Source organism: Mesoplodon densirostris, chromosome 3 (assembly GCF_025265405.1).
Source record: "Mesoplodon densirostris isolate mMesDen1 chromosome 3, mMesDen1 primary haplotype, whole genome shotgun sequence".
In the NCBI taxonomy this organism is placed as follows: Eukaryota; Metazoa; Chordata; class Mammalia; order Artiodactyla; family Ziphiidae; genus Mesoplodon; species Mesoplodon densirostris.
Window position 1 is genome coordinate 108,536,826 of NC_082663.1, and position 27,743 is coordinate 108,564,568.

The window sequence follows — 27,743 nt, forward strand, 5'->3', positions numbered from 1 at the left end:
TTTCCAAGGAGCAAAAAACAGAGAGAGGGAATTACAGTTTAAAACAAACTTTAAGAGACTTAATGTATAGATGCATTTTATTTGCTGTTCTTCACAATAAGCTTTTTATCTTTTAGTAATATGGGACCAAGGGTGCCTGCATTGGATGCCCTCTAGCCCAACCACTGAGGACTTAATTTGTCTTCCTTCCTTGAAAGGGCTGCGTAAGAGGAGAGCAGTAGAGCTAGAGCTATCTGGAGGGTCAGGGTGCAAAGACTTAGATAGGAGAAATGGAGGGATACTACGGGAACAGAGATGTCTGGAGACCCATCTTAATTTTCTGTGGACTGAAAGTTGACTATTAAGGGCATTAACAAGGAAGTATTTTACTCAAAATATTGCTGAGAGGTTGTGGCTGCTCTCTTTACTAATTTCTGTCTGAAGAGCCCTTTTTTAAACTTGAGTGCGTAGTTATTAATATAAAGAACTATTTTGAGGTAGTGCTTGACATTTTAATTTGTTTTATTTATCTTGACTCTTAACTGAATTGACATGTATTTTTATATTAACACTGAATAATATTTTATTCTTGTTTTGTGAGGTATATTTACTTCCAACTCCATGTAAGTGTGTGAAATGTGTACTTTTCCTAGTGTTTGTGTGATTTATGCCACAGCTATTTAATGTTACTAAATAGCTTTAACGTTGGCTTTAACAGTACATTTTAGAGATTAAACAGGTACCAATCTAGAAAAGTGTAGTTTTTTAAAAAATATAAATTAACTGTCAACTTGTGAACAAATGTAATAGTGTCCAATTATGAAGTCTAGGATAAAAATAATATGGAAATATTCAGGGTTTCTGGGGGAAAAGTCAAAACTTAGAAAATACAAGATTCTGAGTTTCAGTCTTGATTAGACTATAGTAATATGGGGGGTTGCTATTTAAAGCTACTGGTGGCAGGTTAGAGAACCATCCCCTAGGTCCTCTGCCTCTACAGAATAAAACTAGCACCAGCAACTAGCTGATGGAGTCACTGGCATACTCCCTGCCCTAGCAAACACATTCAGGCTCTACAGATTATTGCACCTTGGAGCCCAGAGCTCTTTCCTGTTCTGCAAATCCTCCCAGTGTCCTTGAGATCTTGGATTTTACAGAATTTCCTTGGACTGCAGAACCTTGCAACAGATTCTGCAACTTAGATGGCGCTGGCCAGTAGCCACTGTCACTCAGGTCTGCATTTCCTAGATTTCACAGACCAGAGTCTCTTCTGTTCTCAGATAATTAACCTCTGAATATCAACTCATCTGTGAAATAGAGGACAACCACAGGCAACCTTTTATAAGATGGAAATGTAAATTCTGCTTGTGGATTATAGTGTATTATGTGAACTGAGCAATAGAAGGGAACAGTTCTTCAACCACTTTATGGTTTGGAGTATTAAAAACAGAGGTCAGTACACTTTCACATAAAAGCCCAGGCTACATCAAATTTGTGATGGGCAGTTCTGAGAATCTAAAGTCAATAGAAATCTGCGTGACTAAGATCAAATTTTTATATTCCTTGTATTTCAGTCAATCAACAGATAATTGTTGAGCACTTGGTGTCAGGCACTGGGTTTGTAACAATGCAAGCCAGACAAGACCCTATTTTCTTGGAGCTTATGTTCAGATAATAGTGACAGTTATTTTTTGAGATCTAACTGCTAGGCATGGTACCATGGTCTTTGAAATACATTGTCTGATGTCATACAACATTGATGTTGCATTATGCAAAAATGAAACAGCCTTTTTTTTAAACAAAATTAAATTTTAGGCAAATTATACTGGTAAACCTTTTAAAAATGTCTGCAATATGTCAGAATTACCTTCACATACTGGTGTCTTTTTCTTTTCTCTGAAATAATTGACCTCCTCACTTTTGTATATAGGTAAAGCCAAACCACTGGAAGTGAGGAAAAACTAACATTTTTCACATCTTGTAAGTGACAGAAAGTCTCTGTATTGGTAAAAAATCAGATTATCATTGATTGTCAGATTTTTTTGTCTAGCCCATTGTATAACTTTATCAGTTCCTATCATTACCAACCAAGGAGTTGTAAATTAGATTTCAGCTCTTTCCTTTTATTGCTAAATTATTTCAAATTGCAGTTTTTCAGATCAGTGAAATGTTTGAAGAAGCTGTAAAAAGCAGTTCTATAACAGTTGGGACTTCCCTGGCGGTCCACTGGTTAGGACTCCTTACTTCCACTGGTTCGATTCCTGGTTGGGGAACTAAGATCCCGCATGCTGCGTGGCCAAAAAAAAAAAAAAAGAATAAAAGCAGTTCTATGACTGTTGTATTATGAGTTATTAGACTTAAACATTAACATTGTGTTTTCAGTTAAGTAAAGCACTACTTATGCACCACAAGTAACTCAAACGTGAATCTGGCAATTAATTGTAAATAATTTGGCTTGGGTTTTCTCTTTGCCTCATTTGGTGACCTTTCAATTTTGCCAGTCTTTAATGATTAAAAATACTTTAACCTGGTTCCCGAATTGTCTGCTGCAGAATTAGAGCTACATGTCTTTGATTTTAAAGTTTAACATATTCAAGTGATCAGTCACAATGATAACATAGTACCGAATTATGGTCTGAAGATTACATGTTTGTCACTTCACCTTTTCCTGTTTGGCTTCATAATGGCAACGGAATAGAGGAAATTTACTGAATGTTAACAGGCAGATTCCTTGTTGTGTATTTGTTAACCAGGGTATTAGGATATATTTCCTAGAACAATAACTAAAATGGATTGTGAATCCATTTGGATCCATCGTCACTCCATAGCATTCCTAAAGTTGTTCCTCAGAATTTTATACAAGGTGTCTTTGAATAAACTGTTAAGTGAGTGTACAGAAGTAGGTAGCTTACTGCTCTGACAAATAAAGGATTCTGGAGTATTTGCTAATGATACCAGGTGAACTCTGAAGAGTAATTGCTGAATAGTTTTCTTTCTATACTCAAATCTTTTGCCCAGTGTTTTGGAGGGTATTTATTGAGTTTATTTTATTGTGGTTTCTTACTATTGAGTTTTGAGTTCTTTATATATTTTGTATACAAGACCTTTGTTGGTATATGATTTGCATTTTACCTTGTATCATGTATGTATTAGTCTGGGTTCTCCAGAGAAACAGAACCAATAGGAAGTGTACATAGGTAGAAAGAATTATTGGAAGGAGTTGAGTCATGTGATTGCAGAGGCTGGGAAGTCCAAAATATTCAGAGTGAACCAGCAGTCTGAGGACTCAGGAATGAGCTGATGCTGCAGTTTAATCTGAAGGCCATCAGGCTGAATATCCAGGAAGGGCCTGAGTTCACATGTGAAGGCTATCTACTATAGAATTCTCTTTTGTTGGAGAGGGGGTGACTGTCCTTGTTCTATTTAGGCCTTCAGTTGATTGAATGAGGCTCACACAAATTATGGAGGGCAATCTGCTTTACTCATAGTCCATCAATTTATATGTAAATCTCAGCCCAACACCCTCACAGAAACATCTAGAATAATGTTTGACCACATATCTGGGCTCCAGGGCCCAGCCAGATTGACACAAAATTAACCATCACATTGTCACTTTGCAAAACTAACTGTTTAAAACTGGAGCTTATTACCTTTCAGACTTTATTAAATTTTAAATGTGTTCATTTTTCTACCTCGTAGTTGTAGTTTGTATTTTAAATTGAATGGCCTTCAAGCTACTCTTTGAAAGAAATTCATTTTGATAGAAAATGTGTGTCAAAGTTTGGTTTTGTTCAGAGATTGTTACCCACAACCTTGAGTCACTGAGGATGTCCTAGACTACATGCTTGCTGTGATTTTTCAGCATCACAATGGACAGTAAGATTTGTTGTCCAACTTTTGTCTAAGAGTGAGCATTAGTTACAATAAATGAAGATGAAATAGTCCAAAAGAAATTAACTTGGAGTTGAACAGGTTTGTTAGTGTTTCTAAAAATTCAAATATTTTTCACATTAATATGAAACATTTAGTCCACCTTAGCACACAGAGCCATATGGTGCTAATTGAGCCATGTGTGATTTATTTTTATTTTTATTGAGATATAATTGACATACAGCACTGTACAAGTTTATAGGGCATAAAATGACTTGACTTATATATGTTTTAATAATTACCACATTGTTTAGTGAACATCCATCATCTGTTATAGATACCAAAGGGAAACTTTTTTTTTTCTTCGTGATGAGAACTTTTAAGAGCCACATGTGGTTTAAGAAATGTCTGTTTTGTGGCATAGTTATTAGACAAACATCCAGAGTGCCTGGTCAAACTTTAGTAAATACTGCTCCTACCTTCCTGCGTATAGTTGTTTGGGTTTTTTATCTTTGTGCATATTACTTTAAAGGTTCTATGTAGTTTGAGTTGAAGTCAGTTGTTGTGAGTATTCGTGAAAGCTGTATCTGATAATGCCCCTTTCCACAAATCTCCTTTTGAAGTCTAACATATATGATTACTTCCTGCTATCTCATTTTGACTATGGTGCAATTTAAAAAATGTTAGTTGTTGACAGTTGATTTATAGCGTATTAAATAAGCATTATTGAAGTAAAATTCACATGCAGTGAAATGCACAGGTTTTAAGTTTACAGTTCTGTGAGTTTTCATAAGCATGTAAACCTGCGTAACATCTAGCTCAATCAAAATACGGAATATTTCCATCACACTAGAAAGTTTCTTGACAATCAGTTCCTCACTGGTAGCCCAGGCTGGATTATATAGAAGGTACTCTTTTTATGTCTCATCTCTTTCACCTAACATAATGTTTTTGGAATACATCCATTTTAGTAGTTTGTTCATTTTTGTTACTGTGTAGTATTCCATTTTATCACTATAAAATTTGTAATAGTAAAAAAATGTGTTTATTTAGTGCCTATTGATGGACATTTGGGCTATTTTTTAGTATGAGGTTATTATGAATAAGCTGACATGAACATTCTTGTACAAGTCTTTGTGGTTTTGTATGTTCTTGTTCATTTTGGGACAGTACCTAGGAATGACTTCTTGATTCATGGGGTAGGTATACTTTTCATTTATAAGAAACTGCCAAGTGATTTTTCACAGTGGTTGTACCATTTTATACTCCCATCAGCAATATATGAGACTACCAGTTTTTCCACATTCTTGCCAACACTTGTTACAGCTTTCTAATTATAGCTGTGTTTACGGAGGTTTAATAGTGTCTTACCACCACTGCATTTCCCTGATGATTAATGATGATGATGATAAGCATCTTTTCATGTGCTTGTGACCACTTGTATATCTTATCTTGTAATATATTCATATCTTTGGCCAGTTTTTAAAGTGGGTTATCTTTTTGTTTCTGATTTGGAGGAGTTTTAAAAAATATATTCTGGATACAAGTCTTATGTCTAACGTGTATATTTTTCCTGGTGTGTGACTTGCATCATCTTTTTTTATCATTTTCTAAATCATGTCTTTTGAAGAGGAAACATTTACCATTTTGAGGAAGCCCAGATTCTCAGATTTATTTATCTGTCTATCTATTTATATTATTTATTGACTAGTGCTTTTATTGTTCTGTCTTGAAATCTTTGCTTATCCCAAGGTCATGATGATATTTCCCTATGTTTTCCCTTAGAATCTTTATAGTTTGTTTTTAGATTTTTAACTATGAATAGCCTCACATTATGTGAGACAGAGATTGTTCTTCTCTCCCCTACTTTTATCCCCCCCATATAGATAGCCACTTCTTCCAGCATCATTTGTCAACCAACTATCTATTCCATGTTGAATTAGTTTTGGTACTGTTGTTGAACAATCAGTTTTCTGTGTATTGTCTGTATTGTATCCTGTTCCACTCATTTGTTTGTTTATTCTCTTATGCCAGTTATTCTAAGACTACCCTGTTTTGATTGCTTAGCTTTATAAGTCCTAAGTCTTTCAACTCTTTTTCAAAATTGTTTTGGCTCTTCTAGGTTCTTTGTATTTCCATATAAATTTTTGAATTAGCAATATCAATTTCTACAAAAACAAAAAACCTTGCTGGGGCTTTGGAATTTCACTCTTAAAAAATCTTTTTGGGAAGAATGGTCATGTTAACAATATTGAATCTTCCAATCTCTAAACATGCTATATCTTTCCATTTATCTAGGTCTTAGGTTCTCTCAGTAGTGTTGTATATTTTCAGTATACAGGTCTTGCATGTTTTGTTTGTTAAATTTGTTAAATTTACCCATCAGTCATGTTTTTCATCTGGTAAGTGGTATTTGTAAATTTCATTTTCCAATTTTTTTTATGATTGTATAGAAATGCAATAGACTTGCATATCTTGGTTCTCTATTCTGTGACTTTGCTAAACATAAACAGTCATGTCATCTGTGAATAGAGATGGTTTATACTCTTTCTTTCCAATCTTTAGTATTTTCCTCTCTCCCTCTCTTTTTTCACACTGTTCAATTAGGTAGGACCTCCAATACCATGGTGAATAGAAGTGGTGAGAATAAACATCCTTGCCTGTTCCCAGTTTTAGAGGGATTGAGTTCAATATATCACTATTAAGATGTTAACTATGGAGCTTTGGAAGATGTCATTTGTCAGATTGAGACAGTTCTATTTCTAAATTGCTGACAATGTTTATTATGAATGGATGTTGAATTTTGTCATGATTTTTCTACATCTGTTGAAATGGTTATATGGGTTTCTTCTCTTATTCTGTTATTATCACAAATTATATGATATTTTGAATCTTAATAACCTAGCATTTGTGGCATAAACCCCACAAAGATCAAAGATATATTTGGTCAAAGATATTATGCTTTCTGCTACTTTTTACTTGCTAACATTTTGTTAAAGATTTTTGAATCTATGATCATGAGGAATATTTGTCTAAAATTTTCTTTCTTTTGTAATAAACTTTGTCAGGTTTTGGTGTTAGGATTACACTCAACTCATAAGGGGTGTTGGCTAGTATTCCTTCATCCTCAGTTTTCTGAAACAGTTTTTGTAAAATTGATCTTATTTCTTCCTCAACAGTGGAGCTACCTGTACCTATGGTTGTGTGTGTGTGTGTGTGTGTGTGTGTGTGTGTGTTTATTACAAATTTAATTTCTTTGATAGCTATAGGATTATTTCAGTTTACTGTTCTTGTTATAGTTTTGGTTTTTCAAGGAGTTTGCCTATTTTGGCCTTATTGATTTTTCTTTATTGTTTTCTGCATCAGTGGTTTTAACTCTTTATTATTTTTTTATACTTTAGGTTTACTTACTTTTTTCTGCTTTCTTAATGTAGAAGCTTAGATCATTGATTTCACCTTATTTATTTGTTTCTAATTGAAGTATCATTTTTTAATATAAGAATTTAAAACTATAAATTTCCCTGTAATTCCTGTTTTAGATATATCCCACTAATTTTGATATGTTTTCTTTTCATTATCATTCAATTCAAAATGCTTTTTAATTTCCCTGTGGTTATTCTTTTACTAGTGGGTTACTTAAAAGTGTGTTGCATAATTTAGAAATATTTAGGGGAAGTCTATACATTTAATTTAACACTGTTGTGGTCAGTAATACTGTCTCATTTCAATTCTTTGAAATTTATAGTGACTTATTTTATGGCCAGTAATCATATGGCTCTTGATTAACCTAGTCAGTGTTTTGGTTGTTGATTTGAAATCTAGTGATAGCTTCAGGGGCATGTGTCCCCAAATCAATGTGTAGTAATAATGGAACCCAGTGTATATAGTATTGTCATTACTTAAGTATCTCTCGTACCTGACTCATTGATGTCTTCTACACTCGGGAGACAGGGCATTTTATGGCCAAATTATGAGAGTCCATGAGAATATTTTTTCCTCCCATGTTTGCTTGAGCAGTAGATTTTTTGTAAATAAAATAGTTATTTTTTCTATTGTTGCCTCTTAATTCATCATAATTTTTTTCATACTCTTCAGCTTATTTAATGATAATAAAAAGGCTAATAATTTAATTATACCTACTGTACCGAGTAAGCACACAAGTCAGAGAGACCTGAGTTTAAGCCTACTTCTTCCCTTACTATTTGCATGACCTTGGTCAAGTTATTTAACTTCTCTAAGCTTTAATTTTCATATATGTAAATGGGAATGGTAATAGTACAGTTGTCCCTTGAACAACACATAGGTTAGAGGTGCTGATGATGCCTGTACAGTTGAAAATCCATGTATAACTTTGAAGTCTCCCAAAACTTAACTAATAGACTGTTGACCAGAAGTCTTGCAGATAACATAAACTGTCAATTAACACATATTTTGCATATACGTATTATATACTGTATTCTTACAATAAAGTAAGCTAGAGAAAATAAAATGTTATTGAGAAAATAAAATGTTATTGAGTAAATCCTAGGGAGGAAAAGGTACATTTACAGTACTGTACTGATCCCATAAGTTTTACATCATCTGTTTGTAAGATGTATCATCTGTCACTACCTACATCAATATTGTCTTTTACAATACAAAACACTGTGTAGTGTATGTTACACATATTACTAACACTAGAGATAAATATGAAAAGATTCACTTTGCTGTACACCTGAAACTAACACAAGATTGTAAATCAGCTATCCTCCCACAAAAATTTTTTTTAAAATATGAGAAATTAAAAAAACATTAAAAAAAGAGAGGTTAATGTGGAAAAAGAAATTTGTATTTATTTACAGGTATAACAATTCATACAATGATAACAAAGAGGCAGCAATATGATTGCTTTATTGTAACCCAGTATAATGATATGATTGTGTCAGGATAGCCTAGCTTATACACTGAGTGAATCATTGTACAATTTTTATGGCATATAGCAAGTACAGTCATATTCTTAATACAGTATTATAAACATTGTAACATTAAAAAAAACACTTATCTGTGATGATAGTCAGTTTCTCTAATTAGGAGGGGTGGGGGGAAATATGGCACATACTGAACGGTAATTAATTCTCTGAGAGCAAAGTTACATAAAACACTAAGAAAATTAACACATTACTTTTATATTAAGTATCACTCAACTCATACCTATGTAAGGATAGACTGGTATCCACATATATTTTATGCATTCACGACATACGTAACCTTGTCTTAATCTTTTCAATATTTCTATGCTGTGTGATTCATCTATGAGATTTTTCAAATTGTCGCATATCTCCAAAAAGATTTTCAATATATTTGAAAAACATCCACATATAAGTGGACCTGCACAGTGCAAACCTGTGTCGTGCAAGAGTCAATTGTACTTGCTAGAATTAAGTTAAAAATTTAATAAAATTTAAATTTAATAAAAATTTTAATTTAAAATACCACTCTATGCTGATTAGTAAATAGACCAGTCTTTCAGAGTAGTAGATCTTTTATACTATCTATTTTGTTGCTAAGGAAAAAAAGGGGAAGAAAGCTGCTCTTAAAACTGGTTACCTCTAGGATGCAGGAATGGAAGTGAGAAGAAATAGGGCAGAGTACTTTTGCTTTTCATCAGGAATTTAAAGTATAGGACGATAAGCAGATGCTTTTATATTCTTCATGTGTAACTTTTTATTCTTAAAAAAAATTAAAATCTTTTAAAAAGTAATGAAACTGGGTCCTAGGTTTTAAGTTTAGGTATCCCAATTGGAAGAAGATTTTTAAATAGTCCTGAAATGTCAGAATTTGTTACTTATATTCATTTCCCTTCCCATTATCTTTACTCATATAAAGAATATTCATATTTCCCTTCCCATTATCTTTACCCATGTTAAATACCCCTTGCGATAGATATTTTTTCGGGGCTTCCCTGGTAGTGCAGTGGTTAAGAATCCGCCTGCCAATGCAGGGGACACGGGTTTGAGCCCTGTTCCGGGAAGATCCCACATGCCGCAGAGCAGCTAAGCCTGTGCACCACAACTACTAAGCCCGCGCTCTAGAGTCCACGAGCCACAACTACTGAGCCCGCGTGCCACAACTACTGAAGCCCGCACGCCTAGAGCCCATGCTCTGCAACAAGAGAAGCCACCGTGATGAGAAGCACCAGTACCACAACGAAGAGTAGCCCCTGCTCACGGCAGCTAGAGAAAAGCCTGTGCACGGCAACAAAGGCCCAATGCAGCCAAAATACAATTAAATTAAATAAATAAAATTTAAAAAGAAGATATATTTTTTTAGTAATAGAAAGATTTGAAATTTCATAAAATCAAAACTTTAAACACATAACAAATGAATTCTGTGCTTTTATAGGCTCTCTTGGTGATATTTCTCATTCTGAAGTTTGTATTGTCAATTACTGAAACGTGAATGGTTGACTGATTTCAATTAACCTTTTATTGTGACTTAATTTTCTTATCTATAAAATCGGGATAGATAATACTTTTCTTAATTCATTATTGGTATTGGGATTAAATGAAATAATTTACATGAATTTTGAAAACATGTTTGTTAAATGTAGGCTGTGATTAATTATATTCCAGGGATTTTCCTTGTGATTAATTAAAATTGTCATTATATAAGTCCATTAGAATTTTTAGTGTTCAGAAAGATTTGGGGGAAATTTTTAAGTCATTTCATCTCATAAAAAAAAATGAGACTAATACTAAGTGGTCAGGTTGCAATTCTTTTTCTTCAGAATTTTCAAGATGATAAAAATTATTAATTAGTAAAGTGAATTACTAAGGAAGTTTTGTTGGATAGGTTTAAAGTATATAATATTTTGAGAAACTTGATAAAAATTAACTACAAAACCTATTACAGATATTTCCACAATAAAGTTTGCACATTTAGTACTTTATTAAGTTGTAGAATCTGTTGTTGCGTTTGTCTTCATTATACTGGGAAAGCAGTAGAAATAAATATTAAGCTGTTTAATGGCATTTCATTATATGGTCTTAAGAATAAATACTTCATCAGTGTCTAGAAAATGTATGTAACTTACTGTAACTTCATTATTATTAAAACTAAGTTTTGATTATGACCTAGAGGCCAAAAGTAAATTAGAATTTTAGGAGAGCTCTTAGTGACTTCAACTAAGCATTAGACTGACTCAAAATCATCATACTTATTTGTTTTTCAAGTTAGAAAAATACTTGCTTCATGACAGCTTATTTAATGTCTTTGTCTACTCTGCCATTTAGGCAGGATTTATTAGAATACAAACTATTAATATATCTGTTAAGGGTGCCAGTATGTGCTATCTTTTAAGTTTCTTGTGATACTTTCTTTTTTGCCTTAGTATTCACATTACCAGCAAATTACCACACTAATTTAAGTAACTGGAATCATGTCGATTGTGAATCTAAATGTTACATTAAGATTAAAACTATTACTTAGAAAATCATTGGGAAGTAATCTTGGTGTCTCTGAATATGAGGAAGAGGCTGTTACCCATTTTAATCTAAGTTTTAGAAGAGAAGGAGATTTAAATAGCAGGATGATTTTATATTTAACATGAGGAGAATTCTTTGGATGTTCAGAACTGTTATGAATGAAGTGGGTTGTAAAGAATTCTTTCTGGGTGTTTCTTCCTAAAAATATGCTCACCCACTTGCCTATGAGTTTAACTGCTGTGTTCACTGGTGCCATGTGCTTTGTGAACTCTTGTATAATTAAAAGGATTGACATTTAAAATTCTAACATTAGTCCTTTTGGTGTTTTTTTTTTCCTTTTCTTTAGGAGGAGCATATTATTTAATATCTAGAAGTCTAGGGCCAGAATTTGGTGGTGCAATTGGCCTGATCTTCGCTTTTGCCAATGCTGTTGCAGTTGCTATGTATGTGGTTGGATTTGCCGAAACTGTGGTGGAGTTGCTTAAGGTAATTCACCTTTTTCCAGTCATTTTTTACCAAATCTTTATTGAGGGTTTATGTGCCACTTACCATATATGATGCTAGGAAAGCAGCAAGGAACATGAAACTCGCCTTTCAAGACGTTTAGTATGAGAGATAGACAAAAAAATTTATTATAGAGTGTCAGAAATGGCTAACTGTAGGGGGCCGTGGCAACACGAGGGGGATCACTTAGTATACCATCCAGGAGTGGGGTGTCAGAGGAGTGTCAAGGCAGGGTGTTCCAAGGAAGGGAGTCTAGCCATTAGCAGGCAGATAGGAGAGGTAAAGTATGGTATGAGGGGAATAGCGAAGAAAAGGAAACAGACCTAGAAGAGTAGAGTATGATATATTAAAAAAGAAAAAAGAAAAATGGAATATTTCAGTATGGCTGGAGCACCAAGTAGCAAGAGATGTAAGATGAGAGGGAGAAAAAAGGATCATTCCAGGAAGGGTTTTATTTGCTGTTAAATTTGGATCTTACCTTGACTGGAGTTGGGGATCCATGATAATCAGATTTGGGGCCTAAAGAAATATCTGACCACAGTATAGAGAATGTATTTGAGGAATCACAGCTGGAGATGGAGACCATTTAAAAGGTTGTTGTAGCTATCCTGAGAGGAGATGGTGGCTAATATTAAACCAGTGACCAGTGAGGCTGGAGAGATGTGGGTGTATTTGAGAGATTTTTAAAAAGTTGAGTAAGTGGACTTGATGAATGAGATATGGGAAATTAGAGAGAGAAAGGAAGATTTAGATGGATGGTAATGCCATTTACTGTGAGAGAGAATGCAGAACATTTTCGTTTTGGATGTCTAATTTGGTATATCTAAGTAGTATATCTAAGTAGAGCTGTCCAGAAAGTGGTTGATAATATTGCTCTGGAGTTGAGAAGAGAACTTGTTTGAAAAGAGTAATTAGTATGTGTGTAGTTAAAGCAGTACAAGTGAAATAGGATTCAGTATTATTAAATGAGAGGAACCTTGAGTGACACCTATAGTTGTCATGTTAGGTTGTAACTGTTCATCTACTGTAGTACGTGGTATGTTAGGAAGTGTGACATCTGAAAGGACTGACTCTTGCATTGGCATTGACCTTAGCTGTGTAGGCCAAAGAAAGTAAGAAAGCAGTGTAATCATTAAGAATTCATATTCATTCATTGTTTAATTTAGTATATGTTTTTGATGTCATTGATATTTAGCCACAAGTAATTTTGCTCTTAGAACGGAGTGGTGTGATTTGGACAGCTGCATGGTAGTGTGTTCATCTCTTTTCCTTATGCAACATAAGAGACCATTAAAAGAATGAGCTCACTAACCACAATGAATGCAAAATATATTTCTGCTTTGTAACTTTAAAAAATCCTATTAGTACTACTTATCATATTATGATTTTTTTCCTTGCTTGTTAGCAATTCTTTTTTATATTTGAGTCTGTATAAAATACAGCAGCGTTAATAATTTGATCATATTTTTGATGTCTTCAGCTGCTTGAATGATACCTTAATAGTAAACAGTAATTCATTCCTTTTCCCTAGGTCCCTCTATTCATTCCTTAGGTAGGCATTTATTCAACTTCTACATGTGAGGCACTGTGATAGTTCTAAAACTTTCAAATAGAATTGAAGAATTTATGTGAACTAACTAATACTGCTCATCCTATTATTTTCTTTTTGTAGGAACATTCCATACTTATGATAGATGAAATCAATGATATCCGAATTATTGGAGCCATTACAGTGGTGATCCTTTTAGGTATCTCAGTAGCTGGAATGGAGTGGGAGGCAAAAGTAAGTAGTGATATCATTGGAACATCTGTAAATGTTGAATGTACAAACTTTTAGACTGTGTTTTAGGAATGTTCTAAGGTGTAGTAGTAGTATTTTCAGATTTTGAAGGTTCCTAAGTGGCCATTTTCAAAGAAGTTCACGTATAAGGTCATTTTCTATTTGGCAACGTAGTGAGGATTTGGAGATAACAGTCATTTTAAGAGGTAATCAGAGTATGTAGGAAAAAAAAGAATTATAGGGTATGTCAGACGGATTTAGTAAAGGTAATATAAGTACTGTGATTTTTTTTTCTATATTTTTTAAAGTTTGTGTTATTTGTTAGCAGGACATGCACATCTTTAATTCATTTCAGAAATATATGGCCTGATCCTACTTTTGCTATTCATTTTGGATAGTTCTTTAAAGATTGTTCATTTAACAAAAATTTATTAAGCACCTGCTTTGTGCTTGGCATTGTGTGAGGCACCAGGGAAACAAGACAGAAGCTTTCCCTCATGGAAGTTATATTCTAGTGGAACTGAATTAATGTATAGACATGATATATTTGATTTTGATTTTTAATGTTTAAAATTTCAGGCTCAGATTGTTCTTTTGGTGATTCTACTACTTGCTATTGCTGATTTCGTCATAGGAACATTTATCCCATTGGAGAGCAAGAAACCCAAAGGTTTCTTTGGTTATAAGTGTAAGTAAGAAAGATAGAATGTTTTTTTAAAGGTGCATATTATAGCATTCTAGTGTTAAATAAATTTAGTACATTTTACATAGTTTGTAATGTAAATGAGTTTGGTGTAGTGACTAACAGTAATTGACAGTCCAGTTTAGTCTGGTTCCTCTATGTTTGTTGTGTAATTGGAGTAAAAAAAAATCACTTTTATTTACATCTTTCATTTCTGATTACTAGCAACAAAAGGTGATAGAATGTAGAGAAATCAGTGCTATTGATGAAAAGTGCTTTTGTTCTCTTCTCATTTGGAGAATTTGTTACTGAAATTGTAAGTTTTGTTCTAACATCACTTTTTCATTCTTTTAGTTGTGTTTAAACACAACAATCTAAAAGTGCCTAAGACTGTGAAAGCAACTAGAAATATTAGTTTCTTGGTATAATTGCAACCTAATTTTTTCTACAGTTTACATTATTAATTGTGTGAGAATTTTCCAGTTTTTATCTTCCATAACCTCTTTCAGTCTGCATCTAATTTTCACTACAGGTGAAATTTACTTGTCAGTTATTGTTTCCTAAAGTGTCTTTCTGCATCTCCTCTTCTCCCCACTCCCTCCATTGAGCAGCCGTTCTGAACCTATCTCTGCAAGGTAGAATGGAAGCCAGAAAGAATAGTTGCAGTAGCATCAGAGGTGCTTATCACTTAGGGTAATAGGTGTGTCTGTCTTAAATTGACAAAAACTCCTTGTTTTGAAGCCCTAGAAGGAAAAGCCTTGCTTCACTTCTCCTGAGTTGTTTAGCCCAGAGCTACACATACAGATTTGTGAAAAGATGCAGAATGTACAAGAAATCAATGCATTTCTTCCTTCAGAAAGTCTTACTGGAAAAAAATTAGTTGACTAAATTTTGGATCCTAGAGACCTAGTTGATTTACCTTCTGGTGTCAGCTGCTTAATCTAATTGCCGACTGGTACCACCACACTGTCCTTGGAACATATATGAGTCGCACTGGTTTGGCCTATGTCTGACACTGACTTGGCTGGGCAGTTTTCACATAAGAGTTGTTTCAAGGTTCTTACCTTAAGCAAGAACACCTGCCTGCAATAATGTTACCTACTCATCCTGGGTTGATAGTGTGATGTCTGTTCTGGTTACTAGTGCTTATGCCTACTTCTGAAAACAGGCACTAAATGTCTAATCATGATTTCCTGAATTAGGGGAAGAGGTGTCTTTTAGGCATGCCAGAAGTGAAGATTAGTATTATTAGTTAGATAATTTTCTGTATTTCGTTCTCTCATAAATTGTATTTGTGACGTTTCTTCTAATTATGAATGTTTTCTACTTAAATTTTTTTACATTATAGATTTTTGAACATTTTTTGCCACCTTTATTTCTAAAATTATAGTAGATGGTTATTTCTAAAAATATTCCTAATATGTATTTTCTGTTTATGGCTTTAATTGATTTTAAAATATCTGTAAATATCTGCTAGGCCATATTTTTCATTTCCTTTTTTTCAGATCCATCCTTATCTAGTATAGTAATAATTTATATTCTATTCAAATAGCACATCTGGGCTTATCTCAATCTGAGGTAAATAAATTTAAATAAACTTTGGAATATGACTTTTCCTTTTTAGCAGTTGATACTGCTTGGCCTTCCTTTTATTAAGGTAGTGTCTGCAGTGAACAGGTTATGTTAATAAACTTGTCAGTTCAAATGACTACCTAATAGGGATATTCATTTTCTCCTTTTTCCTTTTTGATATGAGAAATATCTCCCTTTTGCCAAAGACCGGTGCCTCTGCTGTGATCTAGATCCCATTTCCTTTACTTTCTCAAAGGCATTTATCCTTTGGTAATTTACTTGCTTCCCTGCATCAAAACTGTCAGCTCTGTATAAGCTTACATACTTGCTCTAGTAATTCCCATCCTTGAAAATACTATCTCTGGTCTTTTATTCTCCAGTTACCACCTTACTTTCCAGGCCTCTTTCACAGACAAATATCTCAAATCCTTACCTCCCATTTATTGCTTGTTATTTCAAAAAAAAACTCAGATTTACAGACAACTTGAAAAATTAATACAATAAATTCCTTGGAGGCTTCCCTGGTGGTTCAGTGGTTAAGAGTCTGCCTGACAATGCGGGGCACAGGGTTCGATCCCTGGTCCAGGAAGATCCCACATTGCCGAGGAGCAACTAAACCCGTGCGCCACAACTACTGAGCCTGTGCTCTAGAGCCCGTGAGCCACAACTACTGAAGCCCTTGTGCCTAGAGCCTGTGCTCCACAACAAAGAGAAGCCACCACAATGAGAAGCCCGCACACCGCAATAAAGAGTAGTCCCTCTTGCCGCAACTAGAGAGAGCCCACGTGCAGCAACAAAGACCCAATGCAGCCAAAAGACAAATAAATAAAAATAAATAAATTTATAAAAAAATAAATGAATTCCTTGCACCCTTTACCTACATTCACAAAAAAATTCACACTTTTATGTTCTTTTTTGCCACATTTGTTTTATCACTCATATCAAATTATTATTACTATGATTGCTAAACCTTTTGAGAGAAGTTGCAGAAATCATGACTTCTTACCTATAAATACTTAAGTGTGTATCTATTAAGGAAAAGGACAGTTCAGGAAGTTTAACTTTGGCATAATGTTATATATAACATATTTTTCATGTACAAATTTTTCCAACTCTTTCTTGCTTGCTTGCTTTTTTTTTTATTTGGTTGCGCTGGGTCTTAGTTGCGGCAGGCAGGCTCCTTAGTTGTGGCATGTGAACTCTTAGTTGCACCATGCATGTGGGATCTACCTCCCTGACCAGGAATCGAAACCGGGCCCCCTGCATTGGAAGCACAGAGTCTTAACCACTGCACCACCAGGGAAGTCCCTGCAACTGTTTCTATAAAGGTTATGTAGAGACTTTTTTTTTTCCTGTTCCAGGATCCAGTCCATGATCCTGTATTGCATTCACTTGTCATGTCTCTTCAATCTCCTTTTTTAAAAACTAGTTCTTTATATAATCTTCAGTCCCCTTTAATCTGAAACAGTGCCTTAGCCTTTTATTTTTTATTTATTTTTTTAACAACTTTATTGGAATATAATTGCTTTACAATGTTGTGTTACTTTCTGCTGTATAACAAAGTGAATCAGCTATATGCATATATATATCCCCATATCCCCTCCGTCTTGTGCCTCCCTCCCCACCTCCTGATACCACCCCTCTAGGTAGTCACAAAGCACCGAGCTGATCTCCCTGTGCTATATGGCTGCTTCCCACTAGCTATCTACCTTACGTTTGGTAGTGTATATATGTCCATGCCTCTCTCTTGCTTTGTCACAGCTTACCCTTCCCCCTCCCCATATCCTCAAGTCCATTCTCAAGTAGGTCTGTGTCTTTATTCCTGTTTTACCCCTAGGTTCTTCATGACATTTTTTTTCTTAAATTCCATATATATGTGTTAGCATACGGTATTTGTCTTTCTCTTTCTGACTTACTTCACTCTGTATGACAGACTCTAGGTCTATCCACCTCACTACAAATAGCTCAATTTTGTTTCTTTTTATGGCTGAGTAATATTCCATTGTATATATGTGCCACATCTTCTTTATCCATTCATCAGATGATGGACACTTAGGTTGTTTCCATCTCCGGGCTATTGTAAATAGAGCTGCAATGAACATTTTGGTACATGACTCTTTTTGAATTATGGTTTTCTCAGGGTATATGCCCAGTAGTGGGATTTCTGGGTCATATGGTAGTTCTATTTGTAGTTTATAAGGAACCTCCATACTGTTCTCCATAGTGGCTGTACCAATTCACATTCCCACAAGCAGTGAAAGAGTGTTCCCTTTTCTCCACACCCTCTCCAGCATTTATTGTTTGTAGATTTTTTGATGATGGCCATTCTGACCAGTGTGACGTGATACCTCATTGTAGTTTTGATTTGCATTTCTCTAATGATTAGTGATATTGAGTATCCTTTCATGTGTTTGTTGGCAATCTGTATATCTTCTTTGGAGAAATGTCTATTTAGGTCTTATGCCCATTTTTGGATTGGGTTGTTTGTTTTTTTGATACGGAGCTGCATGAGCTGCTTGTAAATTTTGGAGATTAATCCTTTTGTCAGTTGCTTCATTTGCAAATATTTTCTCCCATTCTGAGGGTTGTCTTTTCGGCTTGTTTATGGTTTCCTTTGCTGTGCAAAAGCTTTTAAGTTTCATTAGGTCCCATTTGTTTATTTTTGTTTTTATTTCCATTTCTCTAGGAGATAGGTGAAAAAGGATCTTGTTGTGATTTATGTCATAGAGTGTTCTGCCTATGTTTTCCTCTAAGAGTTTTATAGTGTCTGACCTTATTACATTTAGGTCTTTAATCCATTTTGAGTTTATTTTTATGTATGGTGTTAGGGAGTGTTCTAATTTCATTCTTTTACATGTAGCTGTCCAGTTTTCCCAGCACCACTTATTGAAGAGGCTGTCTTTTCTCCATTGAATATTCTTGCCTCCTTTTTCAAAAATAAGGTGACCATATGTGCGTGGGTTTATCTCTGGGCTTTCTATCCTGTTCCATTGATCTATATTTCTCTTTTTATGCCAGTACCATACTGTCTTGATTACTGTAGTTTTGTAGTATATTCTGAAGTCAGGGAGCCTGATTCCTCCAGCTCCATTTTTCTTTCTCAAGATTGCTTTGGCTATTCAGGGTCTTCTGTGTTTCCATACAAATTGTGAAATTTTTTGTTCTAGTACTGTGAAAAATGCTATTGTTAGTTTGATAGGGATTGCATTGAATCTGTAGATTGCTTTGGGTAGTAGAGTCATTTTCACAGTGTTGATTCTTCCAATCGAAGAACATGGTATACCTCTCCATCTGTTTGTATTATCTTTAATTTCTTTCATCAGTGTCTTATAGTTTTATGCATACATGTCTTTTTTCTCCCTAGGTAGATTTATTCCTAGGTATTTTATTCTTTTGGTTACAATGGTAAATGGGAGTGTTTCCTTAATTTCTCTTTCAGATTCTTCATCATTAGTGTATAGGAATGCAAGAGATTTCTGTACATTAATTTTGTATCCTGCTACTCTACCAAATTCATTGATTAGCTCTAGTGGTTTTCTGGTAGCATCTTTACGATTCTCTAGGTGTAGTATCATTTCATCTGCGAGCAGTCACACTTTCCCTTCTTCTTTTCCAATTTGGATTCCGTTTCTTTCTTTTTTGTCTCTGATTGCTGTGGCTAAAATTTCCAAATCTATGTTGAATGACAGTGGTGAGAGTGGGCAACCTTGTCTTGTTCCTGATCTTAGAGGAAATGGTTTCAGTTTTTCACCATTGAGAATGATGTTGGCTGTGGGTTTATCATGTGTAGCCTTTATTATGTTGAGATAAGTTCCCTCTGTGCTTACTTTCTGGAGAGCTTTTATCATAAATAGGTGTTGAATTTGTCGAAAGCTTTTTCTGCATCTATTTAGATGAGCATATGGTTTTTATCCTTCAATTTGTTAATATGGTATATCACATTGATTGATTTGCATGTATTGAAGAATTCTTGCATTCCTCGGAGAAACCCTACTTGATCATGGTGTATGATCCTTTTAATGTGCTGTTGGATTCTGTTTGCTAGTATTTTGTTGAGGATTTTTGCATCTGTGTTTATCAGTGATATTGGCCTGTAGATCTTTTTCTTTGTGACATCTTTGTCTGGTTTTGCTATCAGGGTGATGGTGGCCTTGCAGAATGAGTTTGGGAGTGTTCCTCCCTCTGCTGTATTTTGGAAGAGTTTGAGAAGGATAGGTGTTAGCTCTTCTCTTAATGTTTGATAGAATTCGCCTGTGAAGCCATCTGTTCCTGGGCTTTTGTTTGTTGGAAGATTTTTAATCACAGTCTCAATATCAGTGCTTGTGATTGGTCTGTTCATATTTTCTTTCTTCCAGGTTCAGTCTCGGAACGTTGTGCATTTCTAAGAATTTATCCATTTCTTTCAGGTTGTCCATTTTATTGGCATAGAGTTTCTTGTAGTAATCTCTCATGATCCTTTGTATTTCTGCAGTGTCAGTTGTTACTTTTCCTTTTTCATTTCTAATTCTGTTGATTTGAGTCTTCTCCCTTTTTTTCCTGAGGAGTCTGGCTAATGGTTTACCAATTTTATCTTCTCAAAGAACCAGCTTTTAGTTTTATTGATCTTTGCTATTGTTTCCTTCATTTCTCTTTCATTTATTTCTGATCTGATCTTTAAGATTTCTTTCCGTCTGCTACCTTTGGGGTTTTTTTTGTTCTTCTTTCTCTAAGTGCTGTAAGTGTGAGGTTAGGTTGTTTATTTGAGATGTTTCTTGTTTCTTGAGGTAGGATTGTATTGCTATAAACTTCCCTCTTAGAACTTCTTTCGCTGCATCTCATACGTTTTGCCTTGTTGTGTTTTCATTGTCATTTGTTTCTAGGTAGTTCTTTGATTTCCTCTTTATTTCTTCAGTGATCTCTTGGTGGTGTATTGTTTAGCCTCCATGTGTTTGTATTTTTAACAGTTTTTTTTCCTGCAGTTTATATCTAGTCTTATAGTGTTGGGTCAGAAAAGATACTTGATATGATTTGTTTTATTAAATTTACCAAGGCTTGATTTGTGACCCAAGATATGGTCTATCCTGGAGAATGTTTCATGAGCTCTTGAGAAGAAAGTGTATTCTGTTGTTTTCGGATGGAATGTCCTATAAATATCAGTTAAGTCCATCTTGTTTAATGTCTCATTTAAAACTTGTGTTTGCTTATTTATTTTCATTTTGGATGATCAGTCCACTGGTGAAAGTGGGGTGTTAAAGTCCCCTACTATGATTGTGTCACTGTCAATTTCCCCTTTTATGGCTGTTGGCATTTGCCTTATGTATCGAGGTGCTCCTATGTTGGGTGCATAAATATTTACAATTTTTATATCTTCTTCTTGGATTGATCCCTTGATCATTATGTAGTGTCCTTCTTTGTCTCTTATAATAGGCTTTATTTTAAAGTCTATTTTGTCTGATATGAGAATTGCTACTCTAGCTTTCTTTTGATTTCCATTTGCATGGAATATCTTTTTCTATCCCCTCACTTTCAGTCTGCCTCGTCCCCAGGTCTGAAGTGGGTCTGTTGTAGATAGCATATATATGGGTCTTGTTTTTGTATCCATTCAGCCAGTCTGTGTCTTTTGGTTGGAGCATTGAATCCTTTTACATTTAAGGTAATTATCAATATGTAGGTTCCTATTACCATTTCTTAATTGTTTTGTTTTTGTTTTTGTAGGTCTTTTCCTTCTCTTGTGTTTCCTGCCTAGAAAAGTTCCTTTAGCATTTGTTGTAAATCTGGTTTGGTGGTCCTGAATTCTGTTCACTTTTGCTTGTCTGTAACGGTTTTAATTTCTTCATCAAATCTGAATGAGATCCTTGCTGGGTAGAGTATTCTTGCTTGTAGGTTTTTCCCTTTCATCACTTCACATATGTCCTGCCACTCCTTTCTGGCTTGCAGAGTTTCTGCTGAATGATCAGCTGTTAACCTTATGGGGATTCCCTTGTATGTTATTTGTTGCTTTTCCCTTGATGCTTTTAATATATTTTCTTTGTAGTTAATTTTTGATAGTTTGATTAATATGTGTCTTGGCATGTTTCTCTTTGGGTTTATCCTGTGTAGGACTCTCTGTGCTTCCTGGACTTGATTGACTATTTCCTTTCCCATGTTAGGAAAGTTTTCGACTATAATCTCTTCAAATATTTTCTCAGACCCTTTCTTTTTCTCTTCTTCTTCTGGGACCCCTATAATTTGAACGTTTCTGTGTTTAATGTTGTCCCAGAGGCCTCTGAGACTGTCCTCAATTCTTTTCATTCTTTTTTCTTTTTTCTGCTCCCTGGCAGTTGTTTCTACCATTTTATCTTCTAGCTCACTTATCTGTTCTTCTGCCTCAGTTATTCTATTGATTCCTTCTAGAGTACTTTTAATTTCAGTTATTGTGTTGTTCATCACTGTTTGTTTGCTCTTTAGTTCTTCTAGATCCTTGTTAAGTGTTTCTTGTATTTTCTCCATTCTGTTTCCGAGATTTGGGGTCATCTTTACTATCATTACTCTGAATTCTTTTTTCAGGTATGTTGCCTATTTCGTCTTCATTTATTTGGTCTTGTAGGTTTTTACCTTACTCCTTCATCTGTAACATATATTTTTGTCATTTCTTTTTTTTTTTTTTTTTTTTTTTTTGATGGGTGGGTCTGTATTCCTGTCTTACTGGTTGTTTGGCCTGAGGCATCCAGCACTGGAGTTTGCAGGCAGTTGGATAGAGCTGGGTCTTGGTGCTGAGATTAGGACCTCTGGGAGGCCTCACTCTAATTAATATTGCCTGGGATCATAGGTTCTCTGTTAGTCCAGTGGTTTGGACTCAGAGCTCCCACCACAGGAGCTTGGGCCCGACCTCTGGCCTGGGAACCAGGATCCCACAAGCTGTCACTAGGGGTTCCTCCCGTCCCTTTAGGTGTCCATGGTCCCCCACCGGTGCCTGGTAGGTTCCCTAGTTGTGCAGATACATGATTTCCACATCCTCTTGGTCCGCCCAGCAGGCTTTTATTTTTCTTTCCCTACATTGACATTCTTCAAGAGTACAGGCTGTTTGTTTTTTTAGAAAGTCCCTCCAGTTGGTTTTGTTTGATTTCCATAGATTCACTTGTTCACTTTTGCCAAGAACCCTACATGAAGAGTCTGTCTTCAGAGCCTCACATCAGAAGACTCACATGATGTCAGTTTTCTCCATTACTGATGGTGTTAAATTTCATGACTTCGTGAAAGTGCTACCTGAGAGTTTTATCTATTGTTAGGTTGCCACTTTCTTCTTTGTAATTAATAAGTAGTTTGTGGAGAGATACTTTGAGACCGTGTGTAACTTATTCCCCATGTTACTTTCACCAAATGGTCTTATTTCATTCATTCTCAACCCCTATTAACTGGCTTCTGTTTGTCATGGTCCCAATAACATGTTGCTACATGCAGCGTGCAGTTTTTTAGTCTTCTGACTCTCAGCAACATTATATTTAGTTGTCCCATTCTCCTTGAAATACTTTTCTTGTTTTATTTCATGTCAGATACCGTGTTCTAGTGAGTTCTTTTCTACCTAATTCACTGGTCACTGTATCTATTACTCCTGTTACCCCTTCTCTTCTTTCCATTCTCTAAATGTCAGAGTTGCACAGAGTGTTGTCCTGCATCTTCTAACTGTATTCTTTCCTTTGGCAATATCTTTTTTCATGGCTCAAAATGCTCTCAAGAGATTCACATGTTTCTATTCCTGCATCTCTCCTTTAAACTCCAGATATAGGTATACATTCAGTTGTTTATTTGATGTCCCTCCTACCTAACCGTTCTCAGACCTCTCCATCCTAGTAAGTGAAAGAAACCAGGATCTCAGTGTTTTCTACTTGCCCTCTTACTTACTAATCCTTCTCTAATCAGTACATTGTTTTCCCATCACTAGATTGAACCACTGCAGTACCTCCTAATTGGTCTCCCTGCTTCAGATGCTGATGCTTTCAGTCCATTGTCCATGCAGCATCCACATAAGCATCATGTCAGTTGTGTGATTCTACACCCACCTTGGCATAGGACAAAATCTAAACTCCTATAAAATTAAAATTTTGCATAATCTCACCCCTGCTGATCCCTTCCATCTCATTTCATCTCCCCCTTACTGTGAGGGCTTTGCATTCTTTTAGTTCTTTAAAATAGCTAAACTTTTTTCCCGTCTCAGGGCCTTTCTACATGTTGTTGGTTATTCCTGGTGTACTCTTTCTCCTAGAACATCACATGGCTGATTCCTGCTCAATAAAGTCTCAGCTTAAGTGTTAGCTCCTTAGTTGTATCTCTTTAGCCTTCTGTAATCACACTGAATTAGATTGTCTCTGTTTCATTATTTATCACAACACCCTGTTTCCGTCAGTACATTTACTGTTATTTGCAGTGGCCTTTTTCTTAACTTATTTTGTAGCTCCTCATTGATACTCTTAAGTTCCATGAAGGTAGCTTGTTGCTGTTGGATCTCTCAGTACTTAGAGATACTGGCTCCAGTACAGGACCTGGCACATGGTGTATACGCAAATACTGGATGGATGGATGGATGGATGGATGGATGGATGGATGGATGACTGTTAATTGGTTGTTTCAGTGTCAGGGCCTATCAGAATAGATGGAAACAGCAGGACTAGTTGAAGCTTTCATTATTGTTGAAATGGAAAGGACCTTTACCTGGTTTGTCTTAGCTACAAATTATCTGGATGCCTGATGAATAGCCTCAAAAGTCAAACAAGTCACCACTAGGAAACAGAGAAAGCTGTACAGATAGATAGAATATAAGTTGGATGTAAGGAAAAATGTGGTTCCAGGTTAGTTTTACGTCCCTTTTGTTCTTCTGCCTGCTTTCTTGCTTCTTTGACCTCTTGGAGAGATAACAAGGAAGTTAGAGGTGCTTGAAACATAATTAGTAAGGTATAAAAAATAGTGGGGCATGAACCAGGTCAAATCATTTTGAATGTAAACCGTTTCCCTCATATAAGAAAAGAGAAACACCAATACATACTTGAATTAGGAAATATTCAAGAATTTACCAGTTACTTGAGCTGAAGAAAAGTCAGGGGTCTTAGATAAACACTTATTCTTAACCTAAATTATCATGGTCTAATCTGCTATCCATTAATTGCCAAAAATATTTTGTTCTCTACAGCTGAAATATTTAATGAGAACTTTGGGCCAGATTTTCGAGAGGAAGAGACCTTTTTTTCTGTGTTTGCCATCTTTTTTCCTGCCGCAACTGGTATTCTGGCTGGAGCAAATATCTCAGGTGATCTCGCAGTAAGTATTATAAAATGCTGTATCGATTTTATACAGAAAGTGATATACATATATTTATTTTTAAAGGTAGACTTAAAAAATATTCTTGTCTTCTAGGATCCTCAGTCAGCCATACCCAAAGGAACACTCTTAGCCATTTTAATTACTACGGTGGTTTACATAGGAATTGCAGTATCTGTAGGTAAATAACCTTACATTTGTTATGTGTTTCAGAAATTTAATGATGTACATACTATGAACATTCATTTTCATGACATTATATTTCTAACTTTTAAATTAAGAAATATTTCAATAAAAAGATGTGAAGTTTTGTATTTTCAAAAATACTTAAGTAAACTAGACATTATCTAAGTCACTAAATGCTCTAAGGTTTTTCCTCTAGGATTTCTATTAATTAGTAAGCTAGAAAGTTATGTAAAATCTTATCTGCAGATTCTTAAATTTCACTGAGATATATTTACAGAAAATGTAATTCATATGTAGAAGTAAATGCATTTTACTTTCTGAGCTTTACAAATTTTGGAATATTTTTGTTTATGATGGTTATTTTATATTTTTATGTAATCTTGTTGTATGAAGATTGTTTCAAGGCTATTAAGAAATACCTGGCATTTTTTACCATAAAACCTAATTTCAATGCACAGGAGATACTACATCGAATGAAAAGTGTTATTAAATTAATGAAAATGGTTTTAAGCCACTTTAATACATTCATGGAATCATTACATTTTAGAACTTGAAGAAAGGACTTAAGTGATCAGCCAGTCTCTAAATCTTTTATAGTTGAGGAAGTCCAAGGTCAGAGATTTTGTTACCAACCATATGATAATGGCACTTCCTTAAAAAAATTGTTTTCATGGCAAAGAGGGTTTTGGTGTTTTATTTATTTATAAGCAAATAAATAAATAATTTTAAAAGGCTATTTATAATAGGAGGTTCTTAACTGAAACATAGTACAGAAAAAAATTTAATAACTACTGATTTTACATATAATTTGCATATATTGACTGTAGATACTGTCTTGTCTTGAATTTAGTACACATTCATGAAAGTACATAGTTTACCCAGAAAACATATGTTTTTAAAATGTAAGCATTGTCTTTAATATCTAAATTCTAAAATTCAGGTTTTACAGTTAAAATTTTTAAGCATACTACAAGAATAAATCTTAGTCTAGTACTAATCAGAAGAATCACAAACTCCAAATTCATCAACTACAGAATATAAATTTTCCATATATTTGAGTAAGAAAATTTTTATTTTTGCCATATATTCAATCATGTGTTGGGAGGTAATGACAGAAATGTTTTTACAAACTGAGCTGCTAATTTGCATAAATGTAATTTTGAAATTTTACTAAACAAGAGTTAGAAATGCTAATAATATTATCATGGTGGGCTATGTTAACATTTGAAAAAGTAACTCGATTACATTTATCATTGCAATGCATACATAAATTCCTGAAATTCATTTTGAAGAAAAATGAGTTACATTTATAAGCTTATTAGCAAAATATTTTTGTATTCCCCTAAAAGTTTCTAGCATGCTTGTATACAGGGATCCCCAACCCCCGGGTTGCAGACCGGTACTGGTCCGTGGCCCCTTAGGAACCAGGCCGCACAGCAGGAGGGGAGTGGAATGTGAATGAGCGAAGCTTCATCTGCCACTCCCCATCACACGCATTACTGCCTGAACCATCCACCACCACCCCACCCCACCCCTCACCATCCCCACCCCGTCCATGGAAAAATTGTCTTACACGAACCCAGTCCCTGGTACCAAAAAAATTGGGGACCGCTGTTTATATACATTATACATAAGCTAGCTGTGGAAAATTTACTTTTAATTTAAAAAATTATATAACTGATTATGTTTCATGGGAAATAATTTGATATTGCAGGAAAACATTTCTGTTTTTATCTGATGCTCCAATAATGCTTGCCCTCATAGTCATTTCATTCTGTCTACACTAGGGCAACAGGAGTAGCCCTTTCTCCCTGATATTCAGTAGTGGAGTCAGTAAAGATCACTTCTACACTAGTAATTGTGTAACTAGCTCAAGCAGTGGAACCTTTTTTCCCCAGACAATTCTGATGGAGAACATCAAAATATGAAATATAAAAGCATAGCTGCTTTAAGGTTATATAGGGCTCTCTCTGTTCTGCCCTCAACCTCCAGTGGTTTCAGGAGTACCTTTAAGGAGATGGTTTTGCAAACACTGCTCTGAAAGTTCGAAGAAGAAATTTAAGAATGAAGAACTGTATACAGACTGTCTAGTCATTAAAAAAACTCTTCCTTTCAAAACTTAATTTTTGTTTTATTGTTTAGTTTTTGTTGTAATGCCTGTGATTTTTACCTCATATATGATGAGAAAGCATTGTTAAAGTGCTTCAAAAGTAAGAATATATGAACTGTAAGGAATGGTCATTACTGTTAGTCGTACGTTATTCCAAATAATTCTTAATACTGGGGACCATGATGCTTTCCAAATTCAGTTCCAGGTAAACCTTTCTTAATTGTAAATACAATGCATGCTATAATAAGCAAGTATATACAGTCAGCACTGTAATTTCTTTATGGGTGTATATAATTTTGAAATGAATGTAAGCTTTAGTGTGATTTT

The 27,743-nt window shown here is 34.8% G+C and overlaps 1 protein-coding gene across 1 annotated transcript in view; it reads left to right on the top strand.

The window, feature by feature from the left end:
• SLC12A2 (solute carrier family 12 member 2) overlaps positions 1–27,743 on the top strand; it is a 110,755-nt gene that overhangs the window by 32,218 nt on the left and 50,794 nt on the right. The window contains exons 5-9 of the mRNA XM_060093308.1: positions 11,659–11,798; positions 13,489–13,599; positions 14,176–14,284; positions 24,993–25,120; positions 25,217–25,301. Coding sequence (XP_059949291.1) covers positions 11,659–11,798; positions 13,489–13,599; positions 14,176–14,284; positions 24,993–25,120; positions 25,217–25,301 — 573 coding nt within the window. The remainder of the gene's footprint in view (positions 1–11,658; positions 11,799–13,488; positions 13,600–14,175; positions 14,285–24,992; positions 25,121–25,216; positions 25,302–27,743) is intronic.